The following is a 16,960-nucleotide window of genomic DNA, read 5'->3' as shown; positions in this document are numbered from 1 at the left end:
TGGACCATGGGAAGGCACCGCAGGTGACGTGCAGCCTTGCACGCCAGTCTCACCTTGACCTTGGACGTCCAGTCTCCAGCACTGTGAGAAAATCGACTTCTGTTGCTTAGGTTGCCCCATATGTGGTGTTTGTTACTGCAGCCCAAACAGATTCTTGCAGCAAGTTTAAAAATGAACAATTTCCCTCTTTCCCTTCCCCTTCAAAACCCTCCAGTTGCACAGTAAAAATGGAAGCCGCCCGCCGCGGGTGCTGCGTGGTTTTGGTTTTCAGTAGGTTTGCAGCCACCGCGGCCCTACCTGCGCCCAGTGAGAAGGGCCGGTGAGAGAGCGAGCGTTAAAGCCAATTGCTCCTTGAAGGCAGAAGAGGTGGCTCTTCTGTTCCCGAGGACGGTGTCCCCGTGTTGGCTTCACTGCGCAGAAGTCGGTGGCGCGAGTTCGCGTCACCCCTGGCCCTGCCCGGGGTGCATCTCCACACCAGTCTGCTCCGCTCGCGGGACAGAGACTGCAGACCACGCGCTCCGGCGACGCGTTGTTTTCTCACGGTTCTGGGGGCTGAAGTCTCAGATCGAGGCTCCCAGCCACCCTGCTTCTGGGGAGGGCCCCGTCCCGGCGGTGGACTGCTGCCTTCTCACGCTGTCCTCGCAGGGCCCTCCCTGTGCGCCGGCCGTCCGCCGGCTATTCTCAGAAGGGCACGGGTCCGTCAGGTCGGGTCCCACCTCTTGGGACCTCCTTTCCCCTTCGAGGCCCATCTCCAAATACAGTCGCACTGGGGGGTTAGGGCTGCGACGCAGCAGTATCGAGGGACAGGAACATTCGTTCTGTGGCGATCTGTACACGCAACAACCTGCCTTCTAAGGCTATGTTTTCAAATATTTTATTTCTTTCTTTTCAGAGAGAGGGGAAGGGAGGAAGGAAGGAAGAGACACGTCAATGCTTTGTTGCCTCTCCTGAGCCCCCGACTGGGGTCCTGGCCCACAACCCCGGCAAGTGCACGGCTGGGAATCGAACCGGAGACCCTCCGGTTCACAGGCCAGCACTCAGTCCACTGAGCCTCACCAGCCAGGGCCTGAGGCTATTTTTAAATGAATTTTTAAAGCTCCCAAATTCTAGCAAAAGAGAAAGGGGGCAGGGACCCTGCTGGGCACACAAGCGCTGAGATAAAATGCTGCCTTTCCACAGCGACTTATTCCAACAGGAAGCCGTCGGCACCTACCTCCCAGCAGGAGACCTGGCCAGAGAAAACCCAAGGTAAACCGCGGGGCCCATTCTGGCAGGAGCTGGCGAGGCCAGCCTACGCCAGGACGCCCGGGCAGGTGCCAGGAAGCCTGGGCAGCTGGGACCTGGCAGGTGATCTGGGAACAAGCTGGGGGCTGCCGGGGGCCTTGGGGGGGGGGAGCGGAGGAAGCAGCACTGGACACGGCACTCCCCGGCGAAGAGCGGTGCCAACTGCTGTCCTCTGGGTTTCGTGCCCATATGGCCACATGGCAGTCTCAGCCATGGGTCGGTGCCTCGCCACGTTCCCTGGAAAAGCCGCTGCAGACGTCTACCCAAGTACCTCCGGGAGACAGGTGTCTTCAAAGGGAGCCACGAAGTGAGCACTTGCAGCCCACTCCCTGGGAATGCGCTGCTCCCCAGCCGCCGTAGTGGAGGGGAGACTTCTGAGGGTGTGATAGTGGCTGAGCAAAAAAGGGCTGGGTGTGTGCGCTTTTACTACTACGGTGGCTCTACTCCTTCCTTTTGCTTTTAAAGATTTTATTTACTTATTTTTAGAGAGAGGGGAAGGGAGGGAGGAAGAGAGGGAGAGAAACATCAAGCGTGGGTGCCCCTCACACGCCCCCTACTGGGGACCTGGCCTGCAACGCAGGCAGGTGCCCTGACTGGGAATGGAACTGGTGACCCTTTGGTTTGCAGCCTGGTGCTCAATCCACGAAGCCACACCAGCCAGGGCTCCTCTATTATTATAGCCTCAACTTGGCTGCCAGGTTCATCTTCCACTATTTAAAAAAAAACCCATGCTGCCTCTGGCCTCCTGAACCCAGGGCAGAACCCTCTGCCCCAGATTCAAGCAAGGGCCTCCGCAATCCGAGCCCACCAGGTCAGCTGTCACTTCCGCCACCAAACACACCGCTCACCCCAAACGGGATGCTCACCTTTCCCTCTCCTCTCTGCTCCCCGCCCACAGCCTGCCCACTCCCTGTGTGCCACCTCCTTCATGAGTGGCCTTCTCTGTGACACCGAGTCCTCCCTCTGTCCACAACTGCTCCTGAAGGGCCTGTTACATTCCACACCCTCAGAGGCAGCGCTTTCCTCCCCGTTCTTTTTTGCCCACCGTTGTCCACGGCTTAGACTGAACACTCTTAGCCCTGGTCTCCCCACTTTGTTACATGTGTGGAAAAGGCACTTACATGTTTTAGTTCCCAGTTCAGTCGGTTCTTGGACACAGTCTCAATTTAACTGTAGTTGATTTGTATGAACCTGAACATATCCGGCTTTGCTGCCTCCCACAGCACATGGTATTTGTTGGCGTTAAACGTGTATTATAACCAGTCAACCTGGTGGATACTTACTTCTGTGCCTTTCTTGGAGGAATAGAAGGAAAGAGAGAAGACCTGGCCATTCCTGGAAGATTTCTTTCACTCGCCTGACGCTGTCCCTAGCCCTAACCTGTTAGAGGAATAATGCAGAGCTCAGACTGTGCGTTGGACTCCAGCTTAAATACTGGGCATTTAGGTAGGGCCTTGGTCAGGGACGTTCCCCAGCCCTGATTAAAGCATTGCTTTCTGCACATGCTTAACACTCAGCAAGCAGCTGTCGAGTGAGTGAATACGTGAGCCTCGCGCGGCCTTCAAGCCCCTTATATTTTCACAGAATAAACCGGGTACAGGTGATGAACAAATACGTGGATGAGCCAGACGACTTCAGAGCGTGATCCAGTTACTACAGAGGAAACAAAGTAGGGTCATTAACGCGAAACACTATGCAGCAGTATGCAAATTTGGACATTTTTGTCGGCGGAGTCAAGCAACGCCAAGAGCACGGTTCAGTGGTTAGAAGCGCAGGGTCTGGAGACGGTTTCCGGCTTCCCAGCCCAGCCTCCGCCGCCCGCTGTGTGGCTCTGGACACGTAGCTTCGCCTTCCCGGCCTCGCTCCCCGCGCCCTCCAACGGCGCCTGCGGCAGGAGGTGAGCTGGAGGATGGAGGAGCTGGTAGGAAAGTGTTTGGCCCTGTGCCTGGCAGCGCAGGAAGCGTTCACCAAGTGCTAGTAGCCGCTACCGTAATTCGTGTTAATTCACTAGGTGCCAAAGGGCGGGTGAAATGTCAGGCCCCCAGGGCCCCCGAGCCCTGCCCAAGGCAGGTAGCGGAGCAGGGCTGAGCTGGGCAGTTTTGACCTTGAACTGAGGTCCCAGGAGGCCCAGGAGTCCGTGCCCGCTCTCCTGGGGCGCCGGCCCCCCGCAGCGATCGTGCGCGCAGTTTCCGGACCGGAGACGTGGACCCCGGGACCCTCGCCCGGAGCTCGGCGGCGGCGAGTCCGAGGCACCGCCCCCAGGGGCGATTGGCGGGGAGGGCGCGAGGGGCGCGCGGGCGGGGCGGGGCGGGGCGGGACGTGCGCGCAGGCTACGCGGCCGACACGCGGCGCTCGCGCTCCCCGCTTAAATGAGCTGGGGCTCCCCGCGCCCGCCGCCACTTGAGCCGGGCCCGCCCTGGTGCCGTCCCTCGCACCCGCACCACTCGGCTCAGGGCCGGTCCATGGGACAGAGCGCCGGGGGGCCGGAGGCGGCGCCCGTCGGGGGGCTCGGGCAGCGCGGGGGCCAGCGGGGGGCTCGGGGATGGCGCGCTGCGGGACCTGAGCGCAGCGGGCGGGGAGGCCGCCTGGTGGCCGCGATGGGCACGGAGCGGGGCCGCCGCTGCGCCGGGCCGTGAGCGCTGCGCTCCGCCGCCGCCTCGCCGCCGCCCGGGCCCCCCGCAAGCGCCGGACCGCCGGGAACATGGCCCTGGAGCAGCTCGGCTCGGTCCTCAAAGGTAAGCGCCCGGGGCTCGGAGCACGGCGCCCCCTGCGGGCCGAGGCCGGTGCTCGGTCCCTCCGGCTTCCGCGCGCCTTTGTCTGCGGGCGCAGCGCTGGGCTCCCGGCCGGGGACGTGGGACCCACAGGACCGGGTGGCGGGCCACGCTCCGTAAAGTTGTCGCGTTCGGGTCAGTGCGGCGAGGCCGGCCTTTCCCGACAGGGAATGCCCAAGTCGGCGCACGCGGACCCGGACAGCACGCCACAGCGTCGCCGAGCCCGTCTCCGCGAGCCCACCGTGGGCGGGCGGCGGGACGGCCTGCGCGCCCGGCCGGGTCCCACCTGCCGCGGCCGGGAGGCTGCGGCACCACTGCGGCCGGCCGCCGCCGCCGCTCGGCCCCGCGTTGCCCGGACCTCGGCCCCGCCTGCCGCCGCGTCCGCGCTGGGCTGGGTCGCGGGCTGGGCAAGTGCGCGGGCGCTGGAACACGTCGCCCGCTGCTGCTTCGCACGCCGGGGCCGGGGGCGTTTTAGGTTAAAACGTAGATGCAGATCGCGAAGACCGACATAAAGTTGCAACTGCAACTCGGGCCGGATAAAGCCCATTTCCAGTCCCCGAAGGAACACAGACCTCGGGGGAGCCTTCCCTGTCCCCCGCCACCCGGGATCGAACATGGAATAGCTGTGTGTTCGTCACATGGTGAAATACGCTCCTTTTCCCCACCCGGGAAGGAGTGCGGGGTGGCATCGTAATCGCTGCGTGTAGCGCTTGTCGTGGACTCTGGATGCGTGTGCAGTGACGGACGGTGTTTCTCCCCCACTCCCCACCAACGCCTTTTTTGAATTTGTTTTATTAGAAAACTCAGTGTGATTTTGCGTTCAAGTCTGACTCGGAGGAGTCCTCTATTCTTAAACTCAGAATGGAGATTTCAGTAATGGAATGTGACGCGTTTCACGCCCGGCTCTGTACTTCCACCACAGTTTGGCACGAAGGGAACCCAGGACTCTCTAGCTGGTCCCTGTATCTCAGTTACCCCATACTTTCCTAGTGACTCCCTCGTTCTATCAAAATTGAAAACGCTGGAATGAATTCCATAGCTGTTCCTACCCATCACTCCTCCGTGACACAGCCATTGCTTGGAAATGAAGAAGCTTTTGCTTTACAATAAAACACGCGGAGTAGGATTTCTGCTAGTGCCCCTCCTCGGAATTTTCTCCGTTGCCCCTCCCGCGATGGGTTTATCAACAGCCTCCTGATGGTCCACGGGAGTGGGCGCTGGGGAGAAGTCCCTGGGTTTGCTGCACGGCTTTGCCTGCAGAACTCGCAGAAACTGACCTGGCCAGGACAGATGGCCCTGCTCCTGGATGTCGAAGCGTGCAGCCGGCGCCTCGCTCCCGAGTGAGCACTGCCCTCTCTGGCCAAAGAGCGGAAGCGCGGGCGGTCGCTGCACTTTCAGGAAAGGCTCCCGTGGAAACAATGTAGCGTCTGGTTCTTCTCTTTCTACTGTTGCCCAGCCCGTTGTGCTCTCACACGCTCAGGCTAAACGGTTGCTGTGTTCCAGGACCACTGGTCAGAAAGCAAGCCATCCATCGCTAAGTCTTCTAAAATGTATGTGTCTGTGATGGTGAAGGTGGGGATGTAAATATCCATCGGGAAATTAACACCAGTGCCTTCTGAGGAGGGGATCTGACACCCAGAAGCAAGAGTGAAACGTATCAAGGTGAGATCAAATGTATCTCCAGGGTGTGGAGAAATAACACCACCGAGTGTGGCTGGCAGGCTGCCTCGCACGAGATGGACAGCCATTGGAACATGTCACCAAAAATGTCATGTGGTTACTTGAGTGTGATACTGTTATGTTACAGAATGACATGCTCATGGTTTTGTAATAAAAGATTTGATGTAAGAAAAAAGGGACGTTATTTGTGCCAGACCCTGTATGTTAGGTTAATTAACTGTGTGTACATTGGATTAAAATGTAGCTACAGATCCCAAAGACTGATACAAAGTTGCTTCTGCAACTCAGGCGGAATAAAGCCCATTTCCGGTCTCAGGAGCCCAGAGCACAGGGAAGGCCCCCCTTTCCCCTGCTAATCCCCGTGAATATACCGCCACACACCGCTCTGTATCACTCGAATTTTTGAACCAGAGGCATGTGTGACCTATACAAAAACTGACATTTCAGCCCTGGCTGGTGTGGCTCAGTGGACTGAGCGCAGGCCTGCAAACCAAAGGATCGTGGTTCAATTCCTGGTCGGGGCACATGCCTGGGTTGCAGGCCAGTTCCCAGCAGGGGACCCACGAAGGGCAAACCATACATTGATGTTTCTCTTCTTCTCTCCTTCCTTTCCCCTCTAAAGATGAATAAATAAACTCTTTTTTTTAAAAAATGACATTTTTAGGTTTAAAAAAATTGCCTTTTAAAAGCGTTGGCTTTTTTCCACTCGTTGTGTGCACCAGGATGTGGAGAAGTATCTCCTAAGTATCCCGTCGGGTGAATTGCTTCAACGTGAAGAGGTTCTTATCAGAAACAGCTCTTTACCATTTGCATAATTACAGACATTACCCACTAGAAGCCTTGTCTGTGACTTTGCGGTCTGCGAACTCTGAAACCAGTGGGCTGTTGCTACCGAGCGTGAGAGCCTGAGGGAAGGAGGTAGGTTCTTTTCCAAGCTGCTTTCGGCAGCGAGAACAAAGGAACAACTGCAGGCTTTTTAAACCTTCCCAGTATTGTTGCAGCCAAGGAACTGCCTCTGAATCGTTTGTGGCCGCTCCAGGCCTTACGGAGTCCGGCGTTGCCAGGGCTGGGCATCGCAGTCCCGTGAAGGCTTACCTCGGGTCTATAACTCACTGTCTTACCGTTTTTGCTCAGTCTGCGCACCGGCTGCAGGAGAATCCTGTTAGACTCCGTTAGATTTAAATCTGTGTAGACTGGGGTTAAATTTATGGGGTGATAAAGCATAAATGTTCCTTGGCAGTGTATTTGAAAAAATTTATGTGAGACCGTGACTAATATCACCTCCTGTCCTTTATTCTTAAGCCTCTTACCTAAGAAAGTAAACTCTGCAGGAATGAGTACAGGACTGAAAAGCCATCGGGGTGAGACCATTTCTGGTTGATAACATGTTACAGGTTTCAGGTGTACAAATCTTTAATGCGTCATCTGTATGTTGTGGTGTGTGTCCAACCACGGCAAGTCGAGTCTCCTTCCATCACCACTTATCTATCCCCCCTTTACCCTCCTGTCCCTCCCCCCCTTTCCCTCCGGCCGTCGTGATACTGTTATCTGTGTCCATGAGGGCTTTCTTCTTCCTTTGTTAACCCTTCACCTTTGCACCCAGCCCTCCCACGCCCGCCCCCTCTGACAGCTGTCAGTCTGTTCTCTGTATCTGTGAGTCTGTTCCTATTCTGTTTGTTTGTTTTCATCATTAGATTCCAGTTATAAGTGAAATCATTGTATTTGTCTTTTACCAACTGGCTTATTTCACTGAGCACACTACTCTCCAGGTCCCTCCATGCTGTCACACAGGGCACGGTTTCCCTCTTTTCGGACGGCCCAGCAGTGCTCCACTGTGTGAAGGCGCCACAGCGCTCCTGTCCACTCCCTACCGGTGGGCACCTGGGCTGCGTCCAGGTGTTGGCTGTCGTAAATAACGCTGCAGTGAACACAGGGGTGCTTACGTTCTTTTCAGTCAGCGTTCCGGGTTTCTTCGGATATGTTCCCCAAAGTGGGGATCACCGGGCCGTGAGGCAGACCCATTGATTTTTAGAGGCATCTCCACACTGCTGTCCACGGTGGCTGCCCGGTCCGCATTCCCGCCAACCGTGCACGAGGGTCCCTTTTCGCCACGTCCTCGCCAGCACTTTCTGTTTGCTGACCTGGTGATAACAGCCATCCTGACAAGCGTGAGGTGGTATCTCCTCGTGGTTTTAAATTTCATTTCTCTGACAATTAGCGACACTGAGCGTCTCTTCGTGCGTCTGTTGGGCATCTTTGAAGAAGTGTCTATTCACGTCCTTTGCCAGTTTTTTAATTGGCTTATTTGGGGTTTTTTGAAGTTGTTTGTTTAAGTTCTTTATAAATTTTGGATATTAACCCCTCATCAGATGCATCATTGGCATATACGTTCTCCCATTCAGTGGGTTGTCTTTTTCTTTAGTTGATGGGTTCCTTTGCTGTGCAAAAACTTTTTAGTTTGATGTGGTCCCATTTGTTTCTTTTCTCTTTTGTCTCCCTTGCCCAAGAAGATCCATCAGAAAAAAATATTGCCACGAGAAGTGTCCGAGACTGTGTTGCCTGTGTTTTTCTCTAGGATTCGTACAATCTGGAGTTTTCACACTTAATCCTTCAACTCATTTTGAGTTTATTCTGGATTATAGTGTACAAAGGTTGGTCTGGTTTCTTTTTTTTTTTTTTTGCATGTATCTGTCCAATTTTCCCAACACCGTTTATAGAATAGACTTATCTTCACCCCATTATGTATGTTTGCCTCCTTTGTCAAATAGCAATTGAAATAAGGTGTCGGTGTATTTCTAGATTGTCTATTCTAGTCCCTTGATCTATATGTCTGTTTTTATGCCGGTACCATGCTGTTTTGATTACTATAGCCTTGCAGTGTAGTTAGATTATCAAGTAGCATGGTTCCTCCAACTGTGTTCTTCTTTCCCCAGATTTCTGTGGCTGTTCTGGGCCTTTCATGGTTCCATATAAATTTTTGAAATATTTGTTCTAGTTCTGTGAATTACGCCATTGGTATCTTGATAGGAATTGCCCCGAATCTATAGATGGCTTTGGGTAATATGGACATTTTCGTGATGTTAATTTTCCCTACCCATGAAAACAATATATGCTTCCACTTACGTGTATGTTGAACTTATTTCTTCAGCGTCTTATGATTTTCTGAGTCCAGGTCTTTTACATCCGTGGTTACATTTATTCCCAGGGATTTTTTTCACCACTGCATTGCCAGTGAGATTGTTTTCTTAGTTTCCCTTTCTGATGGTTCACATCTTCCTAGTCAAAGAGCTGACAGGCGCCCTGGTCAAAGCAAGTTGCCACGACCCGAGATGCGCCGTGGACTCGGACGGAACTAACTCTGCCCTGCTTTCATGACTGAGAATAGCAAGGAGCCGGGGGACCAGTCGGCCAGTTGCTACATTCTGCATCTCCTGATTGATTTTACAAACTGTATGTTCACCACTTAGGTGCTTGACACCAGCCCGGTCAGTTACTAACAGCTTGAGAAAAGTGAGAGGAGCGCATGGCTGAGTAGCGGGAAAGAAAAATAAGCCAGTCTTTTCCTGCCCCCTGGTTTATGCTCAAATAGAAAGCAGCTGGTTCATCTGGGCGGCGGTTGTCATCGAGAGGTTTGCCCGTGGGCCTGGGCGCGGTGGCCTCCCTGCTCCGTGTGGCGTGGGCACAGCGAAGGCGCACCCAGGGTCACACTTGGGCCCCTCCTGTCTTTGTCCAGTATTTACTGAGGGCTGTTGGGGGGCGGGCAACCTTCTGGTCTCTGGAAGGGCATCAGTGAATCAGACTCTCCAGGCCCTCTCTCTGGTAGGAAGAGACAGAGAAGCAACAAGAAAATGCAGCTAGTCTAAGTGATCAGAATAAATAATCACTTGTATAATAAACAGGATGGAGCGGAAACACATAGCTTCTTTAGAAGTCAGGCAGGTCCCCCAAGTCCCGAACGGCAGGAAGGGAGCCCACTGTGCGGAGATTTTGGCGGAAGGCAGGCTAATCCCTGAGGCGGGAGTGGGCTCGGTCTGCGGGAGAAATGGGGAGAGACACCGGGAGGCCATAGGCGGCCGTGGGTCGGGCCGGGGCAGTCGGGTCCCAGATCCCGCAGGGCCTGCGCAGCCGGGGGGTGGGGTCTGGATTTATTCTGTGTCAGGGGACTCGGCGGGCGACTTGGGAAAGGCAGCCATGGATCTGACTGCTGTTTTGAAAGGCTCCCTGGCTCCTGGGAAGAGGGAGCAGGACGGGCTCCGTGTCTGGGGCAGAAACAGCCGCCTCCCTGTCTCCGTTTGACCCTCCAGCAGTTCCCTGAGTTTCCGCCGAGCACAGCCGTCCTGAATACAGGCTGCGCCTTCCCACGGTCCTGGTGGGATGAGATGTGGCCGGGGGACCTGGCTGGCAGGTCAGGTCTGTGTGCCACTTTGGGGAAGTGGCCTTGTTTGCATTTAGTCAGAATTGTTTATGTTGCAATCCGTTGTAGACTCTGGGCTAGTGTGTTTGTTTGTTTGTTTGTTTGTTTGTTTGTTTGTTTGTTTTTACGTGTATCCTCACCCAAGGATATTTTTTCATTGTTTTGAGAGACAACATCAAATGTGAGAAAGATTGATGGTGGCCTCTCTCGTGCCCCCTCTGGGGTCTGAACCCGCAACCCAGGCATGTGCCCTGACGGGGAATCCAACCCGCAACCTTTCAGTTTACTGGGTGGCGCTCCAGCCGGCTGAGCCACGCGGCCAGGGCCCGGGCAAGTATTTTTAAAGGAAGGAGGAGTGGCCGCTGTCGTTTTTCCTTGTGCTGACATCCCCTAGGTGTGCGGTCAGTGGAAGAAGCGAGCCCAGGCGAGGGGGCAGCTGAGTAGTGGGGGGCGGGAGGGGGGGTCTCGCTGCCGTCAGATGAAACTCACCGGAAGGCGTTTCTTGGGGAAGCAGGGTTTCCTTGGGGGAGGGGCGGCCTCCTTCTGTGTCCTTCAGGACACAGTCCTGGCCCTGAGCCGTGGTCTTCAGGGTGTGACCCCAGGGCCACAGCGTCGGCGTCACACGGGTGCTGGTTCCAAAGCCAGTTCTCCCACCCGCCCCACCCCACCCCCAGGTCATGCTCTCTGGAAGCCCCCATCCGAGTTTCTGTAGCCCCGTCCCGCAGTAATGCGATGCGCGGCGACTTGAGAGCCGCGGAGAGCTCGGTTCCCAGAGGGTCCTGGGCCCTCTGGAGAGGGTGGCCCGCGGGCGGGCCGGGGCAGAGCCCGGCACCACGCCGGCGCCTCTCATACCGACTCATCCCCGTGTCTGGCATTCGGGGAGTTTGTTTGAATATGTCTGCCCGACTAGAACGAGGGGCTTGCAGGGGTCCTGCCACGCGGCCGGGAGGGAACGGTTTGTTAGGGTGAGGAGCTGGAATGACTGGTTGGCACAGCTCTGTCCGTCAGGGCTGTGCCCATTGGCCCGGTCCTTGCGCATCATTTTCGTGCTGACTGGCCCGGCGCCGGTGGGTCAGCTGCGAATGGTTTTTGTAAACTTGAGGAGAAAAAATTATGAGCGTCCCTCTGCAGAAAGTAGGAGAGAAACGCAGGTGTCTTTGGCCTTGCAGTGTTAGGTTTATGATGACCGTCCTGCCTTCCTTGCGCGTTCCGTGCAGATTTCATAAACCGGACATTTCACACGACCAAAATTTCACTGGTCGTCACGGAATACGATTTTCCTGCCACGGTTCATCTTCCTGCTGTGGTTTTGCTGTTTTTCTCCCGGTCTTCAGCGTGTCCATTGCTTCCTCGCCCTGGCTGCCCGGCTTTGCGTTACTTGCTGACACCCTGTGAATTATAAATACGGGGACCGGTCAGTTGCTGAGCCTGCGACTCCGGGGTAAAGGGGATGCTGAGGACTCAGATCCCACCAGTTTCCTGTCGTCTGAATGGTGGGCCCTGGCAACCAGCGTCCTCCGACCAGATAAACTGATACAAATGGGTTGTCAGAGGTCTGAGGTGACCCTGGTTTCCTTCTCCATCACCAGTCTCCTGTTTTTAAGTTTGCACATATTTCAAGATCCCATTCCTCTAACTCTGACCCAGCACAAAGCGGTGAAGAGTTTGGAGGCAGGGTTGTTACTTGTAACACGAGATCTTCGACGCCGCTGGCAACCAGAGGAGGGCAGGGGACCTTGAAGTCGCTAAGAGGGGACAAAGGTCGGCCAGGATTCAGGAGACCAAAGATGAAGAGGACAAGGGATTGGATTATAAGGTATAAACAGCTAACTGGCGAGGACTGTTTGTGCCTGCTGGTGACTTTGGGGGCAGACACTTGGGGCCCGCCGTGGAGTGTGTGGTGGTGGGCCACCCCCAGTGACTTGGCCAGCTACTGCACCCCTCCCCTCCTGTCCTGCACCGACTTCATCAGACTCTGCATCCGAATGGTGTTACGAACTCGCTGTGTCCGCCACCACCACTCCGCCCCCAGACCTTGTCACCTGGGCGTCCTGCATGACCTCCTCTCGTCTCCTTACCCTCTCGGACTCCACCCCACTGTCCAGATTACCGGTCTGATGTCGCTCTGGGTCACAGACCCACCGCAGCTGCTCGTGAAGGTCAGGAGTCCGATCACTTCAGCGCGGCACCCGACGTCCCTGCACCGGCTGTCCTCCGACCCCCACCAGCTGCCTCCCCCACTCGCTCCCCCAAGTGTCCACGCCTCTGCACCGGTCCAAGCTGTTTCTCCCTCTCCCAGACCCACGTCCCGGGAGGTCCAACCAGGTCATACCGTCTCTTTCTGCATTGTCCTTGCCCTGTTCGTCTGCAGTCGCGGCGGGACAAACAGGCCCCCCCCCCTTCGGTCTTCCCCTCGCACTGGGCCCAGTCTCTGAGGGCGGTGGCCTGGCTCCCTAGGGAGGGCGCTGGTCCCGATGCCTCTTGTCTTTCGGCAGCACGCCTTGCCCACAAAAAGTGCTGCGTGCGTCATCCTCTTCACCTTCACAAGCACCTTACAGAGTCCGTGCTGTTAGGGCAACTCCCCACCTGGTGTTTTTGCATATAAGAGAACTGGGCCCTGGCTGGTGTGGCTCAGTGGATTGAGCACTGGCCTGTGAAGCAAAGAGTCACTCGTTCCATTCCCAGTCAGGGCACACGCCTGGGTTGCAGGCCAGGTCCCCAGTGCGGGACGCATGAGAGGCAACCACACATTGATGTTTCTCTCCCACACTTTCTCCTTCCCTTCCCCTCTCTCTAAAAATAAATTTAAAAAAAGAAAAGAAAAAGAAAACTGGGCTCACGGGCCCCACAGTTGGGGTGCAGCAAAACCTGAACCCCAGCCTAGTCCCGCCTGACCCCTGCGGTCCACCCTCTTGACTCTTGTGCTGGGCTCCGTCCCCATGTTGTGCATTCCGGGACCTGCTCTCTGCAGGTGCTTCTCGACGGAACGAATCAGGACACCTCCAGTCCGCCCCTGACTTCAAGGCAGGACTGGTTGGTAGCGGGGTTTCCACTCAGACGGATTGTGAAAGATACCAGGGCGCCGTTCATAAAAATAAGATATTTAAAAGCACCTTCAAAGCACACAAAATTCATCATGTTGTTGACTGGGTCTCAGAAATGCTCAGCCCTGGTGGGGGGGAAAGAGCTTCGTTTTCTACATTCTCTCGCCTTTGTGACATGGGACCCAGCCTCGCGGGGCGGAGCTGGAAGGTGCCGGCTGCATTTCTAGGAGTCTGCTGCCCCCTTACTTCTGTTCTCATTACGCGTGCTCCTGACAGTCAGGCCGTCTCAGGGAAGGTTTCCTGGCACACCGTGTGGCAGGGCCTGGCCGTGGTGCTTGCCAGACTCTCCGGGATGCAGGAGAGAGCACATGGGAGAATAATCGGGGTCAGCAAACTAGTCGTAAAAAAAGTGTGCATTCTTTTAACCCGTCGCAAACTGAAAAACGCTCCGCATGGCCTGTGTGCTCAGGGCTGGTACAAGTCAGTGCCGTACCCGGCGTGTTTTTTCTCGGGTTGTCTGAAGAGTAGGTAATCGGCACACATTGTCGAACCCTTAGAAACCTTGAAAGTGGAATGTTAGTAGGAAACAGCGGGTTTAGCTCCCCTTGTTTTGCCATCTGATTCTCCTTACAAACCACGTCGGATGCATCGTAGGTTCAGTTCTGTAACGGTGTCTCTCTGCTGTTCCCCCAGTGTTGCTGGTCACGGTGCTGGTGGTGGAAGGGATCGCCGTGGCCCAGAAGACGCAAGGTATGGCGCTGGTGGGGACCACGGGCACGTTCAGGATGGTGGGGGTGGCTTGTCTGAAAGGACTGTGGCTTTGGGGGGCTGGTTCCATCCTCCGCTGGGGGGTCCAATGGCCTGAGGCTCTCTGTCCAGCTGTCCAGCTGTCCGCCCCCACTTAGCTGAGTTCAACAGCAGTTCCCTCAAGTGCATTGTCAAAGGTGAAGTCCGCCCTGAGAAGCCTCCCAAATCAGCATCACTGGGAGCCCCGAGGACACCACAGATTTTGTCCGAAAGCCACATGGGGTTGGGGCTTTATCACTGAGCAAAAGCGAAGACCCATGTTCCCGCACAGGCAGGTGATGCATGTCCACCGGTGTCTTACTCAAAGCCCCGTGGGCCCGGTCACATTGTCCCCTCATTTATAGAAGAGGATTAATGAGTGTGGTTTCTGAGCCAGATTGTCATGTGAGAGCTGAGTGATTTCTTGTATAATCTGATTTAGCTTTTCATCTTGGTCAAAGTCATGCATGCACGGGACAGGAATTTGAGCGTTCTGAATGGTTAGCCAGGAAGACGTGGTGCCCCGCCCCACCCTCATCCACGACCTTTCCCCGAGGCCGGCCACCGTTGGGGCTGACTCCTGGTGTCTCCCGCCTGTTGCTAAACGAGGTTCTTCCTGCTGCTACTTCCTCACTTCAGGAGAAGCTAAAGGGAATGACTTCCCACGAGGTGGAAGATGAGAACAGAGCTCTCTGGCCCCTCCCCACGCCCCTCCCTGGGCACGCAGCCCTTTCCAACCTGCACCCTGTCCCCCCCCACCATGCCCTCATTTCGGTTCCATCAGAGCTCGGGACTTACCCCAGGACGCTCAGCGAGCATTTTCAACGTGAAAAGGTCGTCTTTCCAGGCAGGAAACGTTTCCCTCCCTCTTCTTTCCCTTTCCTCTGCTGTCGTGGTGTGAGAGCTGCGGACAGTAGGCACCAGAGTGGACGTGGACCTGGTCCAGGAAAATATCACCTGTAATCACAGGAGTGGGCGGGGCCAGGGCCCCGGCGGGCGGACCTCTGCGCTCACCTCCCCGCTGGTGCTTCCGTCCCTTCTCTCTAGGTTCCCTGTGTCCTCGCTCTTGTTCTGGGGGCACGCTGTCCTTTTGTCTGAGGCCATGGGAGCATATAGTTCTGTGCAGTGTGGCTGTCACTGTGTTTTTGTTGTTGCAATGTTTTTTTACATAACCTTCATTTCCTTGGTGTTGCTTTTTTGTTTGTTTGTTTATTGTCTGTTTTTCCTATTAGAGGCTTTACTCAAATGTCGCGTGGCCTTTGACTGTCTGCCCATATGTACAAGAGAAGCACTAACATCCACCACCGCCTGCCCTGGCCGGGTGGCTCAGTTGGTTAGAGCATCATCCCGATACGCCAAGGTTGTGGGTTTGAGCCCCAGTCAGGACACGTACAGGAATCACCCGATGATGCATTAGTACGAGGAACAGCATCTCTCCCCACCCCCAGCCACTGTCTGCAAGAGCAGTTGGGGGCTGCTCACTGCAGACTGGCCAGTGACGTGCCATCGGGGCCCCGCCCCTTCCTCTGTGCCTCTGGATCTTCTCCTTTGGGCTCAAGGAGCCCCCAGAGCGGAGCCCCCCCGTCCCCTGCGTGGAGCCTCTGCAGGGACGTGGGGGAGGCAGGGGCATCGGTCAGTGTGACAGCAGCGACCTCACCGCCCTGTCCAAGGCTGTCGCCACCCTCGGTCACGCCGGTGTGTTCTCACCCAGTCACCCTCTTTTGTCCCCTCCCAAGACATCCTCTCGTTTCTGATGCTGGGAAAGCGCTGCAAGTGTCGGTGGTTGGGGGAGGGTGTTAGAACTCAGACTGAGTCCAAATGGACTGCAACCGAGCGGAGTTCTCAGAAAGCCCCCTTCTCTGCCTCTCCCCCCTTCCTCTCCGACCCTCCCCCCTTCCTCTCGGCCCCGCCCCCGCCCGGACACCTGGACTGGGGGCTGCTGCTGCTTGTCACCACTGACTGTGACTTCGAGGCTTATGCCCTTAGAGAAGAACTTTAATCGTTGTCTGAGCCGACTTTGGGGAAGGAGCGGAGCTAAATGCACAGATCCAGTCTAGTCTGTAAACCCCCTTGGAAGCTTCGAATCCCACTTGACCTTGTATTAAACTGAACTCCTGGGATCCTTTTAATTTCATGTCGGTCCTGAGTTTTATCGTTTCTCAGACGTATCGGCTCCTCCCACGTGGCTGGGCCCTTGTGGGGTCCGAGGACTTCCCTCCCGGGGGTCTCCACGCGGAGGCTGCCCGGGCTCGCGCCTGTCTCTTCTGGGGGGGCCCCTGCGAGGGGTGTGTGTGTGTGTGTGTGTGTGTGTGTGTAACAGGGTGGGCGGGCGTTCTGGAAGCTCTGGGGTTCAGGGAGGAGTGCACCCTCTCGTGCTGTGGTTCTCTAACCTGCCGTTTCTCTAAGATGGACAGAACATCGGAATCAGGCACATTCCCACCACGCAGTGTGGCATCTGGGTTCGAACCAGCAACGGAGGGCATTTCGCGTCCCCCAGTTACCCTGACTCCTACCCGCCGAACAAGGAGTGCGTCTACGTTCTGGAAGGTGTGTGGCCAACTTCTGTCTTTTATTCAGGGACTTTTACTTCATTGTAAGACCGAACACGCTGATAAAACGACCCATTTAAACCAATTTGAACAAAATTGAACATGCATTTGAATTGAACTCTAGTAATTATAAATATTCCTGAATACTGAACACATTAACAAGATTATAGTTGAAGTAATGTAGGAGTTTTGAATCTCTTGAGATATAATGTATCTAGATGTATCAGTGTATATGAGAAGTCTCTCTGATAAGAAACTCAAATTAACTGGCATCTCTTATTAGGCTTTTATGCAAATTCATGCCCATAGTTACATTAGTTCCTTTCATTTCCTCTGTCTCTCTGTGCATTGTGGTGCATCGTACCTCATGAACCAAGCATTAGCTTTTGGACAGTAATTTTTTTCAAGATTTTATTTATTTAATCTTAGAGA

At 55.4% G+C, this 16,960-nt stretch overlaps 1 protein-coding gene across 1 annotated transcript in view; it reads left to right on the top strand.

Annotated features, from left to right (window-relative positions):
* The first annotated feature begins 3,968 nt into the window (after positions 1–3,968).
* NETO2 (neuropilin and tolloid like 2) overlaps positions 3,969–16,960 on the top strand; it is a 28,008-nt gene continuing 15,016 nt past the window's right edge. The window contains exons 1-3 of the mRNA XM_037144774.2: positions 3,969–4,019; positions 13,887–13,943; positions 16,386–16,526. Of these exons, the coding sequence (XP_037000669.1) occupies positions 3,986–4,019; positions 13,887–13,943; positions 16,386–16,526 (232 nt within the window). The 5' untranslated portion in view covers positions 3,969–3,985. The remainder of the gene's footprint in view (positions 4,020–13,886; positions 13,944–16,385; positions 16,527–16,960) is intronic.

The sequence above is a fragment of the Artibeus jamaicensis genome, unplaced genomic scaffold (assembly GCF_021234435.1).
Source record: "Artibeus jamaicensis isolate MK-2021 breed Jamaican fruit bat unplaced genomic scaffold, CSHL_Jam_final contig_755, whole genome shotgun sequence".
NCBI classification, from domain to species: domain Eukaryota; kingdom Metazoa; phylum Chordata; class Mammalia; order Chiroptera; family Phyllostomidae; genus Artibeus; species Artibeus jamaicensis.
This window is presented reverse-complemented; position numbering and strand designations above follow the sequence as displayed.